The sequence below is a fragment of the Populus alba genome, chromosome 15 (genome assembly GCF_005239225.2).
Source record: "Populus alba chromosome 15, ASM523922v2, whole genome shotgun sequence".
Taxonomy (NCBI): domain Eukaryota; kingdom Viridiplantae; phylum Streptophyta; class Magnoliopsida; order Malpighiales; family Salicaceae; genus Populus; species Populus alba.
The window spans coordinates 13,158,830-13,175,728 of NC_133298.1; the positions used below are offsets into that span (position 1 = coordinate 13,158,830).

Genomic DNA, 16,899 nt, shown 5'->3' on the forward strand with positions numbered 1-16,899 from the left:
TTAAGACCAATTCCATCGGTATTTAGGGATTTAAATATGGGAGCCTTAATTTTTACATCCATAATTGTTATATTCTTGCAGTCATACAGATGAAGTGTCCAAAATGAGAAATTATGTAGAGTTAAGTTTGTAAACATAATGTCACGTGACCATATTATCTACAGAAAGACCCTCTTAGTGTTATTAAATAGATTTTAGGGACACTTCCTTCACCATGTTTGACCTTATCCATTTATAGTACCATTGTATCCTGTTATAATAACATCTCTAAGGTTTTTTTAACCATGAATTAAACTTCTATACTAAGGTCTAAGATGCTCTCTTCTATATCCATATGAAGGCAATAAAGGTATTAAAGGCTAATACTTCTCATCCTTGCTAATTTTTTAGATACAAACAATTAAAAAAACAACACACAAACAAGTAACAACCTAAGAAAACTAAAATCAAATTGATAGAAATTCGATCCAATAATTACCTAAACTAAAAAAATCAAAGTAATTTAATCAAAAACCCCAATCCTTTAATCATAAAGAATCAAGAACTAGAAATTCAAGTATGAATGTCACAAATATAGTTAATTTTTACTTCCCTATATTAATTCAACCGCTAAAATCTATAAGGTTTATGATGCTTTGTAGTATTCAAATTAAATTTCCTAACAAGTGTAGTATAACTACTATATACATATATTATGTGTATGAAAAACTTTTTTTGTTGTTCCATCATCATATTTAACCTGAGCATTCAATGCTTGCCTAATCACAAGCGATCCACCCTCAACTAGATACTTTACATCATCATCATCACCAACATCTTTAAGTGGGGAAAGCATCTTGTCATTATTGCTATCACATTCATATTCAATTCTTTTTATAATGATGTAATATCATAACCCTCTTGTTTGGATATGGAGACGTTATGTGAGTTATTCTCAAACATTGAAAACATATAATATCATGATTATAAGGTGTTTGGGTATTAGACTTATCTTTAGTATTAGTGAAATGAATTTTAAACTTGCGATGTACTGCCATTCATTTTAAGTTGTCTTTCCACCTTTGTAGTTATGTTCAATATATCTTTTAACTTCATATAGTGCTGCAATTCCACTATATTCGCTATCGTGCAATTCAAACCATTCAAGAACCTGACTATAGTAGCTTCTTTATCCCCACTATATTAGCCTAAATCATAGTTACTTTCATCTCTTTATGGTAGTCCTTTACACTTTTAGAACCATGAGTTAGGCTTTGCAATTTCTAATATAAATCCCGTTAATAGTGACTTGGAAAAAATCTCTACCTTATAATTTCCTTCATCTTATCCCATATGTTAATAGTTCTCTAATGATTTCTCCTCTTACTCAAAATAAGTTGATCCCACCAAACTATAACATAATCAGTAAATTTAACTATAAAAAATTTTATCCTTTTCTTTTTCGAGTACTTGTGACAATCAAATATCAACTCCATCTTATTCTTTTATTCTAAATAAGCTTTAGGATCATCTCTCCTATCATAACCTAATTTTTGACAACATAAATTCACAAAAAAAAAATGAAACGAATGAAGAAAAATTAAGATTTAGGTCAAGACAAAACAAATTGGAAGTCTTGAGGATTTAATCAGGGTGGAATTATAAGTTTGGAAGCTAATTTTAGTTAAAAAAAAAAAAGAAAGATTTGATAAAATTGGAGACTTAATTAAATTTTCAATTAGTTTAATTAATGAAATCATGAGCTTGATTGAAGATTTGAGAAGATTGTGGACTTAATTAAACTTTGAATTAGTTTAATTGGTGAAACTATGAGCTTAATTGAAAGAATTGAGAAGGCCGAGAAGATTGAGAACTTAATTAAACTTTGAATTAGTTTAATTAATGAAATTATGAGTTTAATTGAAAGAATTGACAAGTTTAGAGACTTAATTAAACTTTGATTTGATTTAATTAATGATATCAGGAGTTTAATTAAAGAATTGATAAGTTTGAAAACTTAATTGAGCTTACAATCAGTTTAATTAATGAAATCAAGGGTTTAATTAAAAAATATTAAAATTCATAGCTAATTTAGGTCCAAAATGCATGAAATTAAAGTACAAGGATCCTTTTATAAAAGGCACCGCAATACAGGGGTCCAACTATAATTTGCCTAGGGGCCGGATTAAAAGCATATCGAGACGTGGAGGACCAAATTGAAAATGGCCATTCCTACCCAAAGTGACGCCGTTTCAGAGTCACTGTACGTCTTCTTCTTCGTCTTAGACAGGAGAAAGTTCGCCTGCTGAAAAATTCAGGCCAGGCGTTCGCCGCCCTCAGTCCAGGTCTTGACCAAATGGTTTTCTATTCAGTCCCATTCCAGCCAACTTTCCTCCACCACCGTGAGGCACCAGGGAGCTGAAGAAACCGCCACCAACAGTCCAGCAATGGCCAGACTGTTGGTGTCCAGATCCAACAAGAACATAAAGACCCAAATTTCTTATCTCCACACAGGGATCAGAATCCTGGGGAGATAAGGATAAATCCACACCAGAAACGCTTATAAAAGGCGGGAAAAAAAGAAAGAAAGGGGGAGAACAAATGAGAGAGCACTAGACGAGAGAGAGAGAAAGAGAGAGAGCGAAAAAGGGGCAGAAAGACGAGATAAAAACAAACAGAGGGCAAGAAACCGAAAGCAGAAGGAGAACCCCAGCAACGAGCATCAGCACCATTCTTTCGTGCAAAGCTCTAGCAAGAACTCCAGCAGCAGGTAAGCTTTCGTCTTTCCCTCCCTTGCAATTTAATTACATAGCTACTGTGGCAGGCGTGCGTGGAAAATTCACGCACGCTTGCAGATAGTCACCGGATTACGGGTTGAACTAATAATTGGGCCAGGCTGGATTGGCTGGATCGGCTCATGCCAGTCCATACAGCTAGACTGTATCAAGCTCATAAAAAAAAATACTTTACTGTTGGGCTAGGTTTGGGTCTAGGCCCAGCCAACTCAAATTGTTTTTTTTAAAGATATGTTTGGCAAAACACTTTCTTCTGTCTTACCCATATACTTTATTACCTTTTTATCTTGATATCTAGCCAAATAAACCCTTGAAAAATTCAAAAAAAATTTGAAGAACTTCTTTGATTTATTTATGGACCCTACGTGTTTTGTTTTGTTTTTTTCTCTTTCCTAGGTTACTCTTTAAAACTTCATGCTTTTACTTGTTTTGATATCCCCATGAATAAATATTCACTTCTAAGCATGTAAATACTTGTCAAATTATTTTTCTTTTAAAAAATATTTGATCACTCAATTTGTGTGTCACTCCATAATCAATTTTAAAATTTATTTCTTCCTTTATTAAAAATGTATTTGGCAAGCAATTCTTCTCTCTATACTCAATCTTCACCGGTTCCTCTCTTTATTTGCTAAACACCTCTCTCACAAATAACTACCATGGACTTCGCACTTTTCAATTCAAAAAGAACTTATCCTTCACACACCTTTATCAATTATACTTCGACATCTTATTGCTCTAAAATCAATAAAACCACATTTTAACCACCTATATTAAGTAATGTTTTTGCTTTGTCTCTGCTCTAGCTGCCACCGATTCCACTTTAACTCATGAAATAATTCTCTCCCTTATCATTCTTTATATTTGTTTCCTTTATCTCATCCCTCTTATATTGCTAAGAAAGCATAAAACAATATTTTGAAATCTAGAAAACTTCTCTCTCTCTCTCTCCATCAATACCTTCTATTCACCCTAATCAAATTTTTTTAAAAAAAGAGGAGAGAGAAAAATATTGATTTTTCACATTCAAGAAACAAACAAAACTCAATCTTAATGTTCATAGGTTAATCTTTCTAGGAGGAGATCCATTAGGGTGTTTGGAAATTTTATCTTGCTAAAAATATAGAAAGTTTGAAAATATACATTTTTCATTTTGATTTTTATTTTTTTGACTGATTGAAGGGTCTTTTGGGGTTAGAAATTGTTTTAATGTGGGTTTAATAATATTCATCAGGGTTTTTCAAGTGAAAAAAATATTGAAAATGAGTTCTTAGGGTTTTAAAACTTGAACCCCGACTTTTCAACAATTAGAGGTTATTGGAATCTAAACTAGTAGTTGACACTTTGTTCGCCAACATGGACAACATGTATATTTGTTTTTAAGAAAAATAGAGTAAATAATGAGTTAATCGTCCTTAAAAAAAAATAAAAATCCAAGCACACATATTTGACCTCCAAGACCTAGTTGTTTGGCCTCTTTCTATAGCCCTAGCCCTTGAGGTCCTTTTATTTTCATAAATTATTGCTTTCAAATTTTGATTGAAATGCACTTTAAATAAAATAATTAAAATAATAGCTAAATTATTAGTCTTTTTTCCATGGTTTTTGAATAACACTATAGATTTTCATGTTAATATGAGCAATTATATTTTTAATTATTATATATACCAAATATATGGAATTTTTTTTTTTAAGAATATGCTTTTTATAATTATTTCAAAATTTTAAAACTTTTATGAACCTTTATTTTAATTTTCATTTCTTTTTTTCTCATAAAAAGATATGTTATATTAAAAAAGATCGTTAAACAAAATGTATCTTTTTCTTTGAAATCTAAATTCGTACAAATATCTACTTTAAATTGTAAAAAAAACTAAATAAAAAGATATATTGAAAACTGACCCTCGGCATCACATTGATAAATAACTAAGTCATATATATATATATATATATGTGCGCGCGCGCACGTGATTTACAAATATAAAAAATAAAAATTGTATAATAGTTTTTATGGTATATAATGTAATCTATACATTAAATAACATTGTAGATATATAATCTTGTAAAATATTTTTATATATATAAAACCCATGTATTTTTTGGATTTCTAAAATTCCAAAATAAAATTTTGTACACCAAAAAAATCTAATTAGTTAAATGTGTTTTCTAAAATTTGTATATGTGTTTTTTTTTTTTTTGTCTAAATATGTTTTTTTATTAACGAGGGTATTCAGGTTAACTTGCGCGCGCCTCGGTTAATCTTGTAAGCCCTAAAGTTAATGATCATGTAAGTTTTTAGTAATTATGAGTTTTGTAGGACTTGAATTAGTGATAAAATAAATTTAAAGTTTGATTAATTATTTAAGATTTTTTGGTTTAAATATTTTGATTTGAGTTTAGATGGATATAAAAATATTATGTTGAATTTTTCTGGTTGAGATTTATCAAAAGCCTTTAACTCCTTCCTTTCCTCCAATTGCTTTATTTCATCTCAGCCGTATGAACCTGTCTGATGCATGCTGTTGAGCCCTTGGCTAGTGGACACAACCAGTGATTTATACGCTGTTTATTATTATTTTTTAAAAAACATACTTTTTAAAAGAAAAAAAAAAAAAAAAAAAACATACTTTTTAAAAGAAAAACAAAAAAGAACACGTCTTGGTGATTAGTCTAGTTGCAAGACAAACCTCATTTCTTTGAATACAAAACATCCCCACTGCGCAAAACCCAGCTTCTTTTAAAGGTGTTTTATTTTTTTAAAAAAATAGACTGCTTCTTCTAATTTTTTATGATTTTCATATGTTAATATAAAAAAAAAATAAAAATAAAAAATATTTTAATAAATTTTCATTGTCTACGCAGTTAAAGCTACTTTTTGACTAAACAAGTTTTAAAAATTATTAGACCATGACCCATTTATTATTCAATTATTTCACGGCAGGTAATGTCGTCCAGCATTGATGATGAGCATGTGATGATACACTCCTCCCTTTTTTCTTTTATACACTCCTCCCATTTATTATTCAACAAGTGGGATGAGTGAGCATATCTCATTTATTAACCCATAATATTTCTTGTCTTTTCCTTTATTTATTTATTTATATGGGTGTTGGGGCAGTTTACACGCATCACGATTAATCCACGACCTACTGAACATCCTGCAAACCTAGTGAGTATATAAGACACCGTACGACCTACTGAACATTCTGCAAACCTAGTGAGCATATAAGACACCATGGGGTTATAAACATGTATAATAAAATTTGAATCTTGATGCAGAAAAAGGGAACAAGCCCATTTCACCACTAAACCAAGACCTCAAGTGCCTTTATAGTAGACTCATTGCACATGCAAGGACTTATTTTATGGCATCATTGCACATGCATAGTGGACTCTTTCCTTGTTGGCTTCTCTTTTGAACGGTTTTATTTTATTTCTTCATACAAATAATTAATGGTTAGCTAGGAAATTAGATCTGTGACTTTACCCTTATTTGTTTTTATTTTTTAAAAGTAATTTTAAAAAATTAAAATTTTTATTATTTTTTTACTTTGAATTAATACTTTTTTGGTATTTTTAAATTATTTTGATATACTAATGTCAATAATAATTTTTTTTTTTAAAATAAAATATTTTACTATATTTTCAAATAAAAATTATTTTTAAAAAATGATTCTTTTACAAGCGACAAAGAGGACTTTGTTGGCTTCTCTTTTTGGACAGACATTGAACTCAACAAGAAGTACATTAGTATTAATTAGTCCGCAAGACATGGCAATGCTGAATCTTATTTACACTCTTGTTTTTTATTTAATTTTTTTTTATAAAGTTAAATTTTTTATTTTTATTTTAAATTAATTTTTTATATATATTTTTAAATTATTTTAATATATTTTTAAATAAAAATTATTTTAAAAAATAATTGCTAAAAAACAGTATAAAACACTCCGGTATCATGGCCATTTTAAAGATAAGGTAGACAGGGAGTCAACCGTGTAAACCCGCTCAATTACTTATGAAATATTGAGTCCGTGAAGCTGCTTAGACAATGTCAAAAGCTCCTCAATTGGGAACTCTAGTGCACGATCAACGAGAGATGAATTAACAACTAATTTGAGAAGGAAAAAAAAACATGACAAGGATTTCCCTTCTGGAAGCTGACTTTAAGGACAATGAAAGGCAGAGCAGTTTGTAGTGGGCAGAGCGTTGAGAACCCAGAAAAGCTTTTTGTCCCTCTAAATTATGTCAACACAAGACTTTTGCTTCCTAAGATGTTCCTGGAATAGATAAGAAGGGAGAAGCTTGTAGTGTGGCGATCTGTTTTCCTCTCTTTTCTGTTTGTTGTGATGGGAGCAGTTACTGCTATTTCCTTCCTGTTCTTGAGCTTGCTGCTGCTGCTGCTTCCTGATCCTTCTTTATCTCTTCCCTTGTGCACTGATTCAAGTGAGTTTTGGTCCTGTAGTGTTTAGTTATTTCAGTTTGTACTTGGAAACTTTATTGGCTTGTTTGTCATTTTCTTTGTCTTTTTGTTGATTTTTTTTGCGGGTTATAGGGGCGCCCTTTACCTTGAACACCACTCTGAGTTTTTGTCCTTACAATGGGAGCAGCTGCTGCAATTCCACACATGATTTACAGTTACAGAAGCAATTTCAAGCCATGAACATCTCTGATGCTGCCTGTGCCTCACTTTTGAAATCCATCCTTTGTGCTGTAAGGCTTTTGTTTCACTTTTAATTTCGGTAGAGGCTGTGTGTGTATCGGGGCATTTGTTACTTGATAATGACTTCACATGCTATCTCGGGGCTTGTTTCGTTTGTGTTTTCATTTTCTATCCACCTTGTTTTCATATATAAAGTCTTGTATGTTTATGTATTGAATTTGTATTGGACGCTGTTTGCTGGATTTGTTTCCGTATGAATTGCTGATAATCCACAGGATTGCTCTCTTACCTGAACCCAGATAGGTTTGTGCATGGTTGTTGGTTAGAAGAGTGTTAGCAGCTTCAATCTTTATGGTTTTTCTTGGCATAAACTAATTGTCAGAGCACTCTCTTTTAATGGGCCATGCATTAAAATGTCCAAAATCAATCTATCCTACTTCCGATTATGACCACTGACGATTTCATACTGTTAAGGATTCCGACACAAGCTCCTTGTCATGGTTGCAAAAGAGATGCATAGATAGCCCCCACATATTTTGCTTATGGACTCAAATGCCACTTGGAGGACAAAACAAAAATGAACTTCTCCGGAAGCTCTCCCAGTCAATTTGTGATCTATTTCATAACGCCCTGTTATATCTTTTGCACATAACAATGCTCTGGACTTCTCATTTTCATTTTAGAGACAGCATAGATCTTGCTCATTCATGGTGAAGTGTTTCTTCTAATTCCAATCTAGATGGTCTCCACACAATTATCTAATTTGAAGAACTCTTACATTGTGATTGATTTTGCTATCATGGTTTACAGAGATGCGATCCATATTCAGCCGAGTTATTTACTGTGAGCTCTGTACCAAGGCCAGTTGCTGTTCTCTGCAATTCTACTGTTTCAGCAAATTCATCGCAGTCTAGCCAAGCAGCAAAGGACTTCTGCTCTAATGTATGGGATACATGTCAAAATGCAAATGTATTGAATTCCCCCTTCGCACCTTCCTTAAGAGGTCAACCTGGATTGCCAGCAAATTCTAGTTTCAACAAATTGAATGTTGTCTGGCAGTCAAAAGCCGACTTCTGCAATGCATTTGGTGGAGCATCTACGGATGAATCAGTATGTTATGCTGGTGAACCCGTTACACTCAATAATAACACTGAAACACCAAGTGACGATCCACATGGCTTGTGCCTTGAGAAAATTGGGAATGGATCTTACCTCAGTATGGTTGCGCATCCAGATGGATCTAACCGTGCTTTCTTCTCGAGCCAACAGGGTAAGATTTGGTTGGCGACTATTCCTGAACAAGGATCAGGGGAGACATTGGGCTTTGACGAGTCCAGTCCTTTTATTGATCTAACAGATGAAGTGTATTTTAATACTGAATTTGGAATGATGGGGATGGCATTTCATCCAAACTTTGCACAAAATGGTCGGTTCTTTGCATCGTTTAATTGTGATAAGGTGAAGTGGCCAGGATGTACCGGTAGATGTTCATGCAACTCAGATGTCAATTGTGATCCTTCAAAACTACCTCCTGACAATGGTGCCCAACCATGCCAATATCAAACTGTTATTGCAGAGTATACAGCTAATGACACCGCAAGCAAGGCTTCCTTGGTATACATCTTCTTACACAGGAATTTATATTCATATTTTTGGTCCATGATCATGACTGAGTTTTGATATTTTTCCAGGGAACAACTGCGAAACCCTTGGAAGTAAGAAGGATATTTACAATGGGCCTTCCATTTACATCTCATCATGGAGGACAGATTCTCTTTGGACCTAGTGATGGGTATTTATACTTCATGATGGGAGATGGGGGTGGTGCAGGTGGTGATCCTTACAATTTTTCACAAAACAAGAAATCATTGCTTGGAAAGATCATGCGGCTTGATGTTGATAACATACCAAGTGAGTGTCTGAAGAGAGCTACTTTTTTAACGACTTCCTTGAAGATTTGAGTTAATAACAATCTGATGCATCTCATACAATCCTTGCCATCAAAATTGCTTGTAATCCAATTTTCTCATCTCAGTTCGTGACCTTCATAAACTTTGAATTGTAAACTCATTGTTGCCTGGCTTGCCTCAGGGCAACTAGTAAGGTTAGAAGTGCAGGTAAAGCCCTTGGTCTTGTTTTTCCTTTTTGGAACGTAGAGAAATCTTGTAAAAAATTTCTTCTCTCATGCATCTGTTTGATCCATTCGGAAAGGATAAATGAAAAGACTTTGAGAATTTCAAAATTGAAGCTATGGAGTTCATAGAAATGAGGCTCCTGTTTTCTTTTCACCCTTTTCAGCAAAGTGGTGGATTGTGAGGCCGAGTTGCATTGCTGAAAGAATTAACTATCTTGTTTCTTTTCATGGACTTGCAGGTGCTGCAGAAATAGATAAACTTAATCTATGGGGAAACTACTCCATCCCCAAAGATAATCCATTTAGTGAAGATAGTGATTTGCAACCAGAAATATGGGCTTTAGGCGTAAGGAATCCCTGGCGCTGTAGCTTTGATTCAGAAAGACCTTCCTACTTCATGTGTGCAGATGTTGGCCAGGTTTGTGATGCATTTTTCTTCCAAAATATTTTGACAAACAGTTTATATATATAAAGTAATTTTCTTGAATCCGATGACTGCAATTTTCTTCTCTCTTTGCTTTCCTGTGCCCTGGCTGAAGTAGTAAGAGTGGCAGCAAAGGGTATTATTTCCATGAAGGTTATTCACCTTGCTGGAAAAGCTGAGGTCCCTTGTATATCAATTAAGCCTTCGAAATAATAATTTTTAAAAAAAAAAACATTGGATTTTCCTCCATGCTTTAAAAGAGAATTTAGAAACCCTGCATGCTAGCTTGTTCTTCAAGATAATCATTCTTTACCCCATCTCACGAGCAGCAAATGAAGCAGAAACAGCATCAGGTTTATATTGAACTTTGTTGCAAAAAGACTTCAAAATTCTTATGAAGAATGGTGCCATCAAAAGCAGAATGGGGTACAGCAATTCATACAAGAACATCCTTGAGATGAATTAGTAGGAACATCCTCTTCTGTGCCATAAATTTCTAAATTTGGTAAGGTGTTCTCACCTTTGCCTGGTCATGTTGTGTAGGATACATATGAAGAGGTGGATGTCATCACTAAGGGGGGGAACTATGGTTGGCGTGCTTACGAGGGACCCAATCTCTTTACTCCTCAACAGTCACCAGGAGGAAACACATCTTCAGAGTCCATTAGCCCAATTTTCCCAGTTATGGGATACTATCACTCTGACATAAACAAGAACGAAGGGTCGGCATCCATCACGGGTGGTTATTTCTATCGCTCTCAGATAGATCCATGCATGTATGGAAGGTATGTAAGGTTTGCAGGTTTTGTTCTGATATTTAGAAACCATAGTAATTGTTCTGATATTCTGAACAATTAGAAGAGCTATTTAAAAGTCATTCTCAGGGGATAGATACTGTTCGCTTTCAAAAAATCAATGGATACTGCTCCCTTTCAGAAACCAATCTGCCTCCACATCTTCCTGACAGGGAAATGAGCTCTCTAGGGGCCACCAACACGCTCCTTTCGATTGACGATGTTGTGGTTGCCTCCTTGCTAATTCACTATCGTTCTTTCAGGTACTTGTATGGAGATTTGTACGCCGGAGCCATGTGGGCAGGCACTGAAACACCAGAAAATAGTGGTAACTTTACCTCCAGAAAAATCCCCTTCAGCTGTGGGAGGGACTCTCCCATCCAGTGCACCTCTTTGCCGGGAAGTGCTCTGCCATCTTTGGGTTACATTTTCTCATTTGGGGAGGACAACCGCAAGGATAATTTTATCCTAGCCAGCAGCGGTGTTTACAGAGTCGTTCGTCCAAGTCGCTGCAATTACACTTGCTCGAAGGAAAATGTCACCGCCGTTGGAAGCCCAAGTCCTACTTCACCACCTTCAAACGCAGGCCAGTTACATGGTTCCTTTATCCTAGCCCTGTTCTCTTCTTTGCTGCTGCTTTTGTTGGGTGTTATCTTCTAGCTGATCGAGACTGATGTATGGTTCAAACTCAGTCGTTTTTCACGAAATATTTAGGGAGGAAATGCGGGATTACTCTGTGCTTAATTGTGTTTGCCACTTTGCCTATGATACAGTCAATTATACAAGCTGCTTTATTCTTGACCGTGAACCAACACACGAAAAAAAGAACATATTTTGCATGGAGATTTCTCATACGTAAAGAGACTTGAAAAGTTAAAAGTATTGTTAGTTTTTTTAATTATTTAGCTTATTTCAATCATTCTCTTAATATTTCTTCTTGTTTTCATCCCTTATCATGTTTAAAGAGTCCTTGCATTTTATTGTCTCTTCCAATCCAGTTCTTGGCTTTTTAATTTTTAATTATTTAACCAATTCCAACCCTTGTTTAAATTTCATCTCAATTGTGTTCCTAATTGTTTTTTTTTTCTCAAATTTTTTTTTTGAAGTGTGTGTATTTTTTTTTCTAAATTATTTAAAGGGGTTAAAAATTGAGTTATGATAATTGTAGTAAAGTATTGAGCAAGCAGTAAGAAAGAGAATAATCTCAAACACTCTAAAAGCTAATTAAGAAAAATAAATCTTTTGATAAGAGAAAAGACAATAAAATATATAAGATGAAAACCAATTATTTTCAACCTAGGATCTGTTGAAATAATCAATGGAGGTTCAATTAGAAAATCAATAAAAGCAGTATCAATCTTCAACCATTCACTTTGACACCATTTGATTCTATATACATTGCTAATCTAAGCTTATCTTCATAATTCCCTACATACCAACCATATAATTTCTCACAAAATCAATCATTCTTTAGCTAACAAACTTCAAACGACAAGGTTATCTCAAGCAACTAGTCTTGTAGAAATACTTGAAGATATCATGAAACATTACAACCTCTTTTACAACATTTTAAGAGGTGTTTAAAAGTCTTTTTAGCATTGGACAAATTGGTCTTGTCCTATTATCACACATATACGGCATCTCGATGATTGTTTTTTTTTTTTGGATCGAGATTTAGGTATAGAAAAGAACAAAAGAGTCATATCCTTTTATGATTTAAAAAGTCCGGGGTTGCTATTTAATATTTTGATCACTAGAAACATTAACTAAATTTCAAAGTCTAGGTATTGGAACTAGTTGTATATAAGAAAGACAATATCATCCTAAAACACCTTATCTAAGGTAAACTGTATTGTTTATTTGTCTGATTTTTTTTCTAAGGCCTCGTTGTATTTTATTATCTATTGGTTAAAAAAATCTATATCAACAAAGTGAACTATGACTTTATAGGTCAAGTTTAGTCATTTTAAAGTTAAATAATATTTTATTATATTATTTTTTTAATTGTTTTAATATCAAGAATACATCTTATCTTATGTATAAGTTTATAATTCTTAAATATTAAAAGTAGAGAGAGAGAGAGAATGCGAATTTAATTTATTATGTAGTTAATTTTCTTCTTTTTTATTATTGAAAATACATCTTATATATAAAGTTCATAAATCCTAAAAATATTAAATATAAAATTTTTTTTTTTTTGGTAGTTCTGAAATTTAAGCCAAGTTTCATGAGCTTAATAAAATTTGTTATTAAATCCATAATACATGTAAAATACAAAAAAATATTTTTTTTGGTAATTTTCATAAATGCTAAGTCATGCAATAAATTATTTTTTTTTTATCTTTTTTTTATATATATTTTTTTTTATTAAAAAAAAAACATGATTTTGTTTTTACAGAAACTTGGCCAGGTTTGGAAAATAATTTTTAATAAATCATCATGTTTTTTTATTATGAAAAAAGCCCAAGTTGTAAAGTCCAAAATAATAGAAAAAGAAAGCTCTGCACATGAAGACAAACAAGACCCAAAGACCGAAAAGACCCAAAGACAGAAAGGAAAACATAGCCCATATGCAATCGTGACCCAAGCTAACACAAAAATCCAAACAGGCTTAAAGAAAAAGAAATCAAACACACAAGCAGCGCAAGCATATCAAAGCAAATAAATCAGTGCTCGATGCTTTTCAACAAAAGAAAACTTCTCTGTGACTGTGGGCTCAGAATCCAAGTTATACAAAAGGTAAGGGCTCAAATACGCATGCTTGCGAATTAAGATAAAAAAAAAAAAAAAAAAAACGAAGAACCCAGTTTATTCCTCAAAATTCATGTCCATGGCCTCAACACAACAACAGTGAAACTCGACAGTCCTAGGTTCTCTCCTCACTCACTAAACCTGATTGCTTAACATATATTCTAGCCGCATGTAAGAAACATTGGTTATTTTAAAAGCAAAAGATCATGAGCAGCCAACTATTGCCCATTTCTACACTAACACGATGTCATTTACCTGGAGAAAGAATGGAGATCTGACTTCAACTAAGGAGCACGATATCATCATAACAGCAAGTAGTTCATAAAAATAAATCCCAGCCCTTTCCTATTGAGCTAGAGCATATATGAAAAAAAACTGCTCGATGAGATTTTCAGGCATAAACAAAAGGAGACATGGCTAAAAAATACCACATTATCATGAAGATTGAGATTCTGTCCTGGATAAAAGAGATTCTTGATAGAGGAAGTATTGAAGAACTGTATACCAACAGTGATAAACTTGCTTCTTTGGGCTTGCTTTCCAAAATGTTACAGACCGTGTCCTCTCGCTAAAGTTGAAGACTTTATGCATGCTAGACCCCTTCTGCCTGGAAAGACCAATGGCTTTGAAACCTTTGACTTCGGACACCAAGAGGAAAAAAGATTAGGACGGAAAGCACCGAGGAAGGATAAAGTTAGGGAGTCCATCGTGGATAAGGGAGAGCAGTACTGGCGTTACTATATTTAACAGTTTTAATGCTTAATTTTCTCTCGATATTTATTCTGTTAATTTATTAGTGTGAATTTTGCTAAGTGATTCACAAATGAAAATAGTCTGTAATTTGTAATTTCATTTCTACCGGCATTTATGATGGTAAAAAAAAAACCGATAATTTTACAGATAAAAAATACTTGTAAAAAACAAAATATTTATTATAATATACTGACAAAATTATTCTTTCAGTAATTAGCAATGGTATTTGGAGTAATTGTATTACAACTCTCTGTAAAATACCGACGAAATAATTTCATTGATGATTTGACAGTTGAAATGGTATGTGCAGTAAAGTTTTTTCAACTCTCTAGAATATACCGATCGACTTTGTCCGTCGGTAACTCCATCTGTAATAATTAAAAAATATTTTTAAAAAAAAATCTATTGAAAAAAAATTATATAAAAAAAATTATATTAAATTCAAATATGTAAATAAATTATCTTAATATAAAAGCCAAATATTCATTACAAATTTATATGTTCAAATAAAATTAAACTAGAACAATGACAACGCTGGAGGAGGAGGAGGAGATGTTGGTCGTTCTCGGGACCATATGATCAAAAGAAGGCACACACATACCACATATTTGTGATCTCATATCTATGAACATTCAGCGGAGTTCTTCATAATCTGTAGAGACTCGTTTATATTTTTCAGTGAGATGGGTTGTATGTTGTTGTAAGGCCTCGAAGTCCTGATACTGGGTGCTCGATATCGATTGCGAGCTCCTAACAATTAAGATACTATGAGTCGTCTACAAGTTTTTGGCCGTAATGTTAGAGAGTCAGTATACCCGATTTCTATCGGGTTCACCAAACGATCCTGCCTCATCCACAAATCCAAATCGAAATCTAGGTGGGTCAACGAATCGTCCTCGTATCTCTCCCTCAACCCGCTATTATATGTCTTTTGAAATTCAATTCAAGAAAATAATAACTTACAAAAGAAAATTGTTAAACGTACATACCACAAAGTGTTGAGCGTGGTTGTTAACGAAATATTGCACCTTTTTTGGCGGTCTTCACTTTGCACATGCGTCTCCACAAAAGCTTCATTGGGATTGGTTCACGTTTAAGAGTCACAACCTATAAGAAAAAAATATTGCAAATTAAATATATTATAAATAACAACAAATTAATTAAAGATATATGTGATTAAAATTAATCTTACCATCTGCTTCACATGTGAAACAAACGGAACGGAGCCGCCGGAGTGCATGGTAACCGAACTGCCACGTCATTCCAGCCCGATGAAGCGTTTTCTCTAGCATATTTTTTAGAGTTTTTTGCGCCTCATACAAAAAATCACGCAACCTACATGATACAAACATATTCTATATAAGTTAATGACAAATGAAATTTTAATATATAAATTGTTTTAAAAAAATATCGTATTGTTTTCGATGTTACCTCATTGCAATGTGATCTCTCAAACCCTCCTCATAACATTATCATTTTCTTTATCCCACTAAAATTTAGCATTGCATTAAAAATATATATAAAAAAATAAATCAATAATTTCATTAAAGTAAAGGAATTAACATAAAAAATAGGTAAAATTTTAAGTTAACATTAACTTTAAATCTTGTAAACCATGCATCAACATGAGGTTTCCAATCAAGATATTTAGAACCTTGACTCCATTGAAACAATGAAACTTTCATCAATGATTTAAACGCTGATGTTATTACTCAAGCGGCTTCAATGTTTGTGAACATGAAAATTGATAAAATTAATGAAATATTAGTTATTTATAAATTGTTAAACACAAACCAACTCAAAGCAAAACAAACTTACATTGGAAGGTCTTCCTTTCAATGCGTCTTGTACTTGCGGGTGAATGGATCCCTTTATGAAGGGACACCGTCTCTACATTATGGAATTGTATGCGAGGAGGCAATGTCTTAAGTCAACGCAGGTGCCTCTTCTTGATCGGCACCTAATGACACGTTGTTATCATTGATGCTAGAAAAACTAGTTACGATCATGTGCTCATGACATGCAGTTGAATTTACCCTATGCATCTACACATATTTAATGAATATTTGCATAATCCATTTTGATTTTTTTTTTTAAAAAAATTAGCAGCACCTCCTTTATACTGGAAACTACCCAGATTCAATCCTGCAAATATATGCCACAAACTAGTTGATTTTATTTTATTTCTACCAATAATTTTGGATTATTTAATTTCATCTCATTTTCAACATGATAATGTTTTTAATCCTAAATTGACAAGAATTGTTTGTAATTAAATTTAATCCTATATATTCAATTAACATTTATACTACAAATTTGATAATAACAATTAAAATTCAACAAAACAATAAAATATTATTGCAATGTAGACAATAAAATAGAAAAAAAAAAATAAAACTTAATCCTCTATATTAAGTTAACATTTATACTATAAATTTAACAATAACAATTGAAGCTCAACAAAATAATAAAACATTATCGCAATGTAGACAATAAAATAGAAAAAATATAAAAACAAATATAGGCTTTAAGAATGAAAAATGCTTACGTTAATGACGTGTTTACTTTCAAAATTTATCTATATGCGATACAAAAAAATATAAAAAAAT

General features: G+C 32.7%; 1 protein-coding gene across 1 annotated transcript; it reads left to right on the top strand.

Annotated features, from left to right (window-relative positions):
• Positions 1 to 6,742: 6,742 nt before the first annotated feature.
• LOC118033480 (HIPL1 protein) lies at positions 6,743 to 11,684 on the top strand. Its single transcript, XM_035038484.2, has 7 exons — positions 6,743 to 7,217; positions 7,327 to 7,484; positions 8,245 to 9,048; positions 9,126 to 9,345; positions 9,808 to 9,986; positions 10,536 to 10,777; positions 11,050 to 11,684. Exons 1-7 carry the CDS (start codon positions 7,121 to 7,123, stop codon positions 11,444 to 11,446), a joined length of 2,097 nt encoding a protein of 698 aa, XP_034894375.1. The 5' UTR covers positions 6,743 to 7,120; the 3' UTR covers positions 11,447 to 11,684.
• The last annotated feature ends 5,215 nt before the right edge of the window (positions 11,685 to 16,899 follow it).

Coding starts and splice junctions, on each gene's coding strand:
- LOC118033480 (XM_035038484.2), top strand. CDS start 7,121: ATGGGAGCAGTTACTGCTATTTCCTTCCTGTTCTTGAGCTTGCTGCTG. Junction 7,485..8,244: donor TGAAATCCATCCTTTGTGCT/GTAAGGCTTTTG, acceptor CATGGTTTACAG/AGATGCGATCCATATTCAGC. Junction 9,987..10,535: donor TGTGTGCAGATGTTGGCCAG/GTTTGTGATGCA, acceptor CATGTTGTGTAG/GATACATATGAAGAGGTGGA.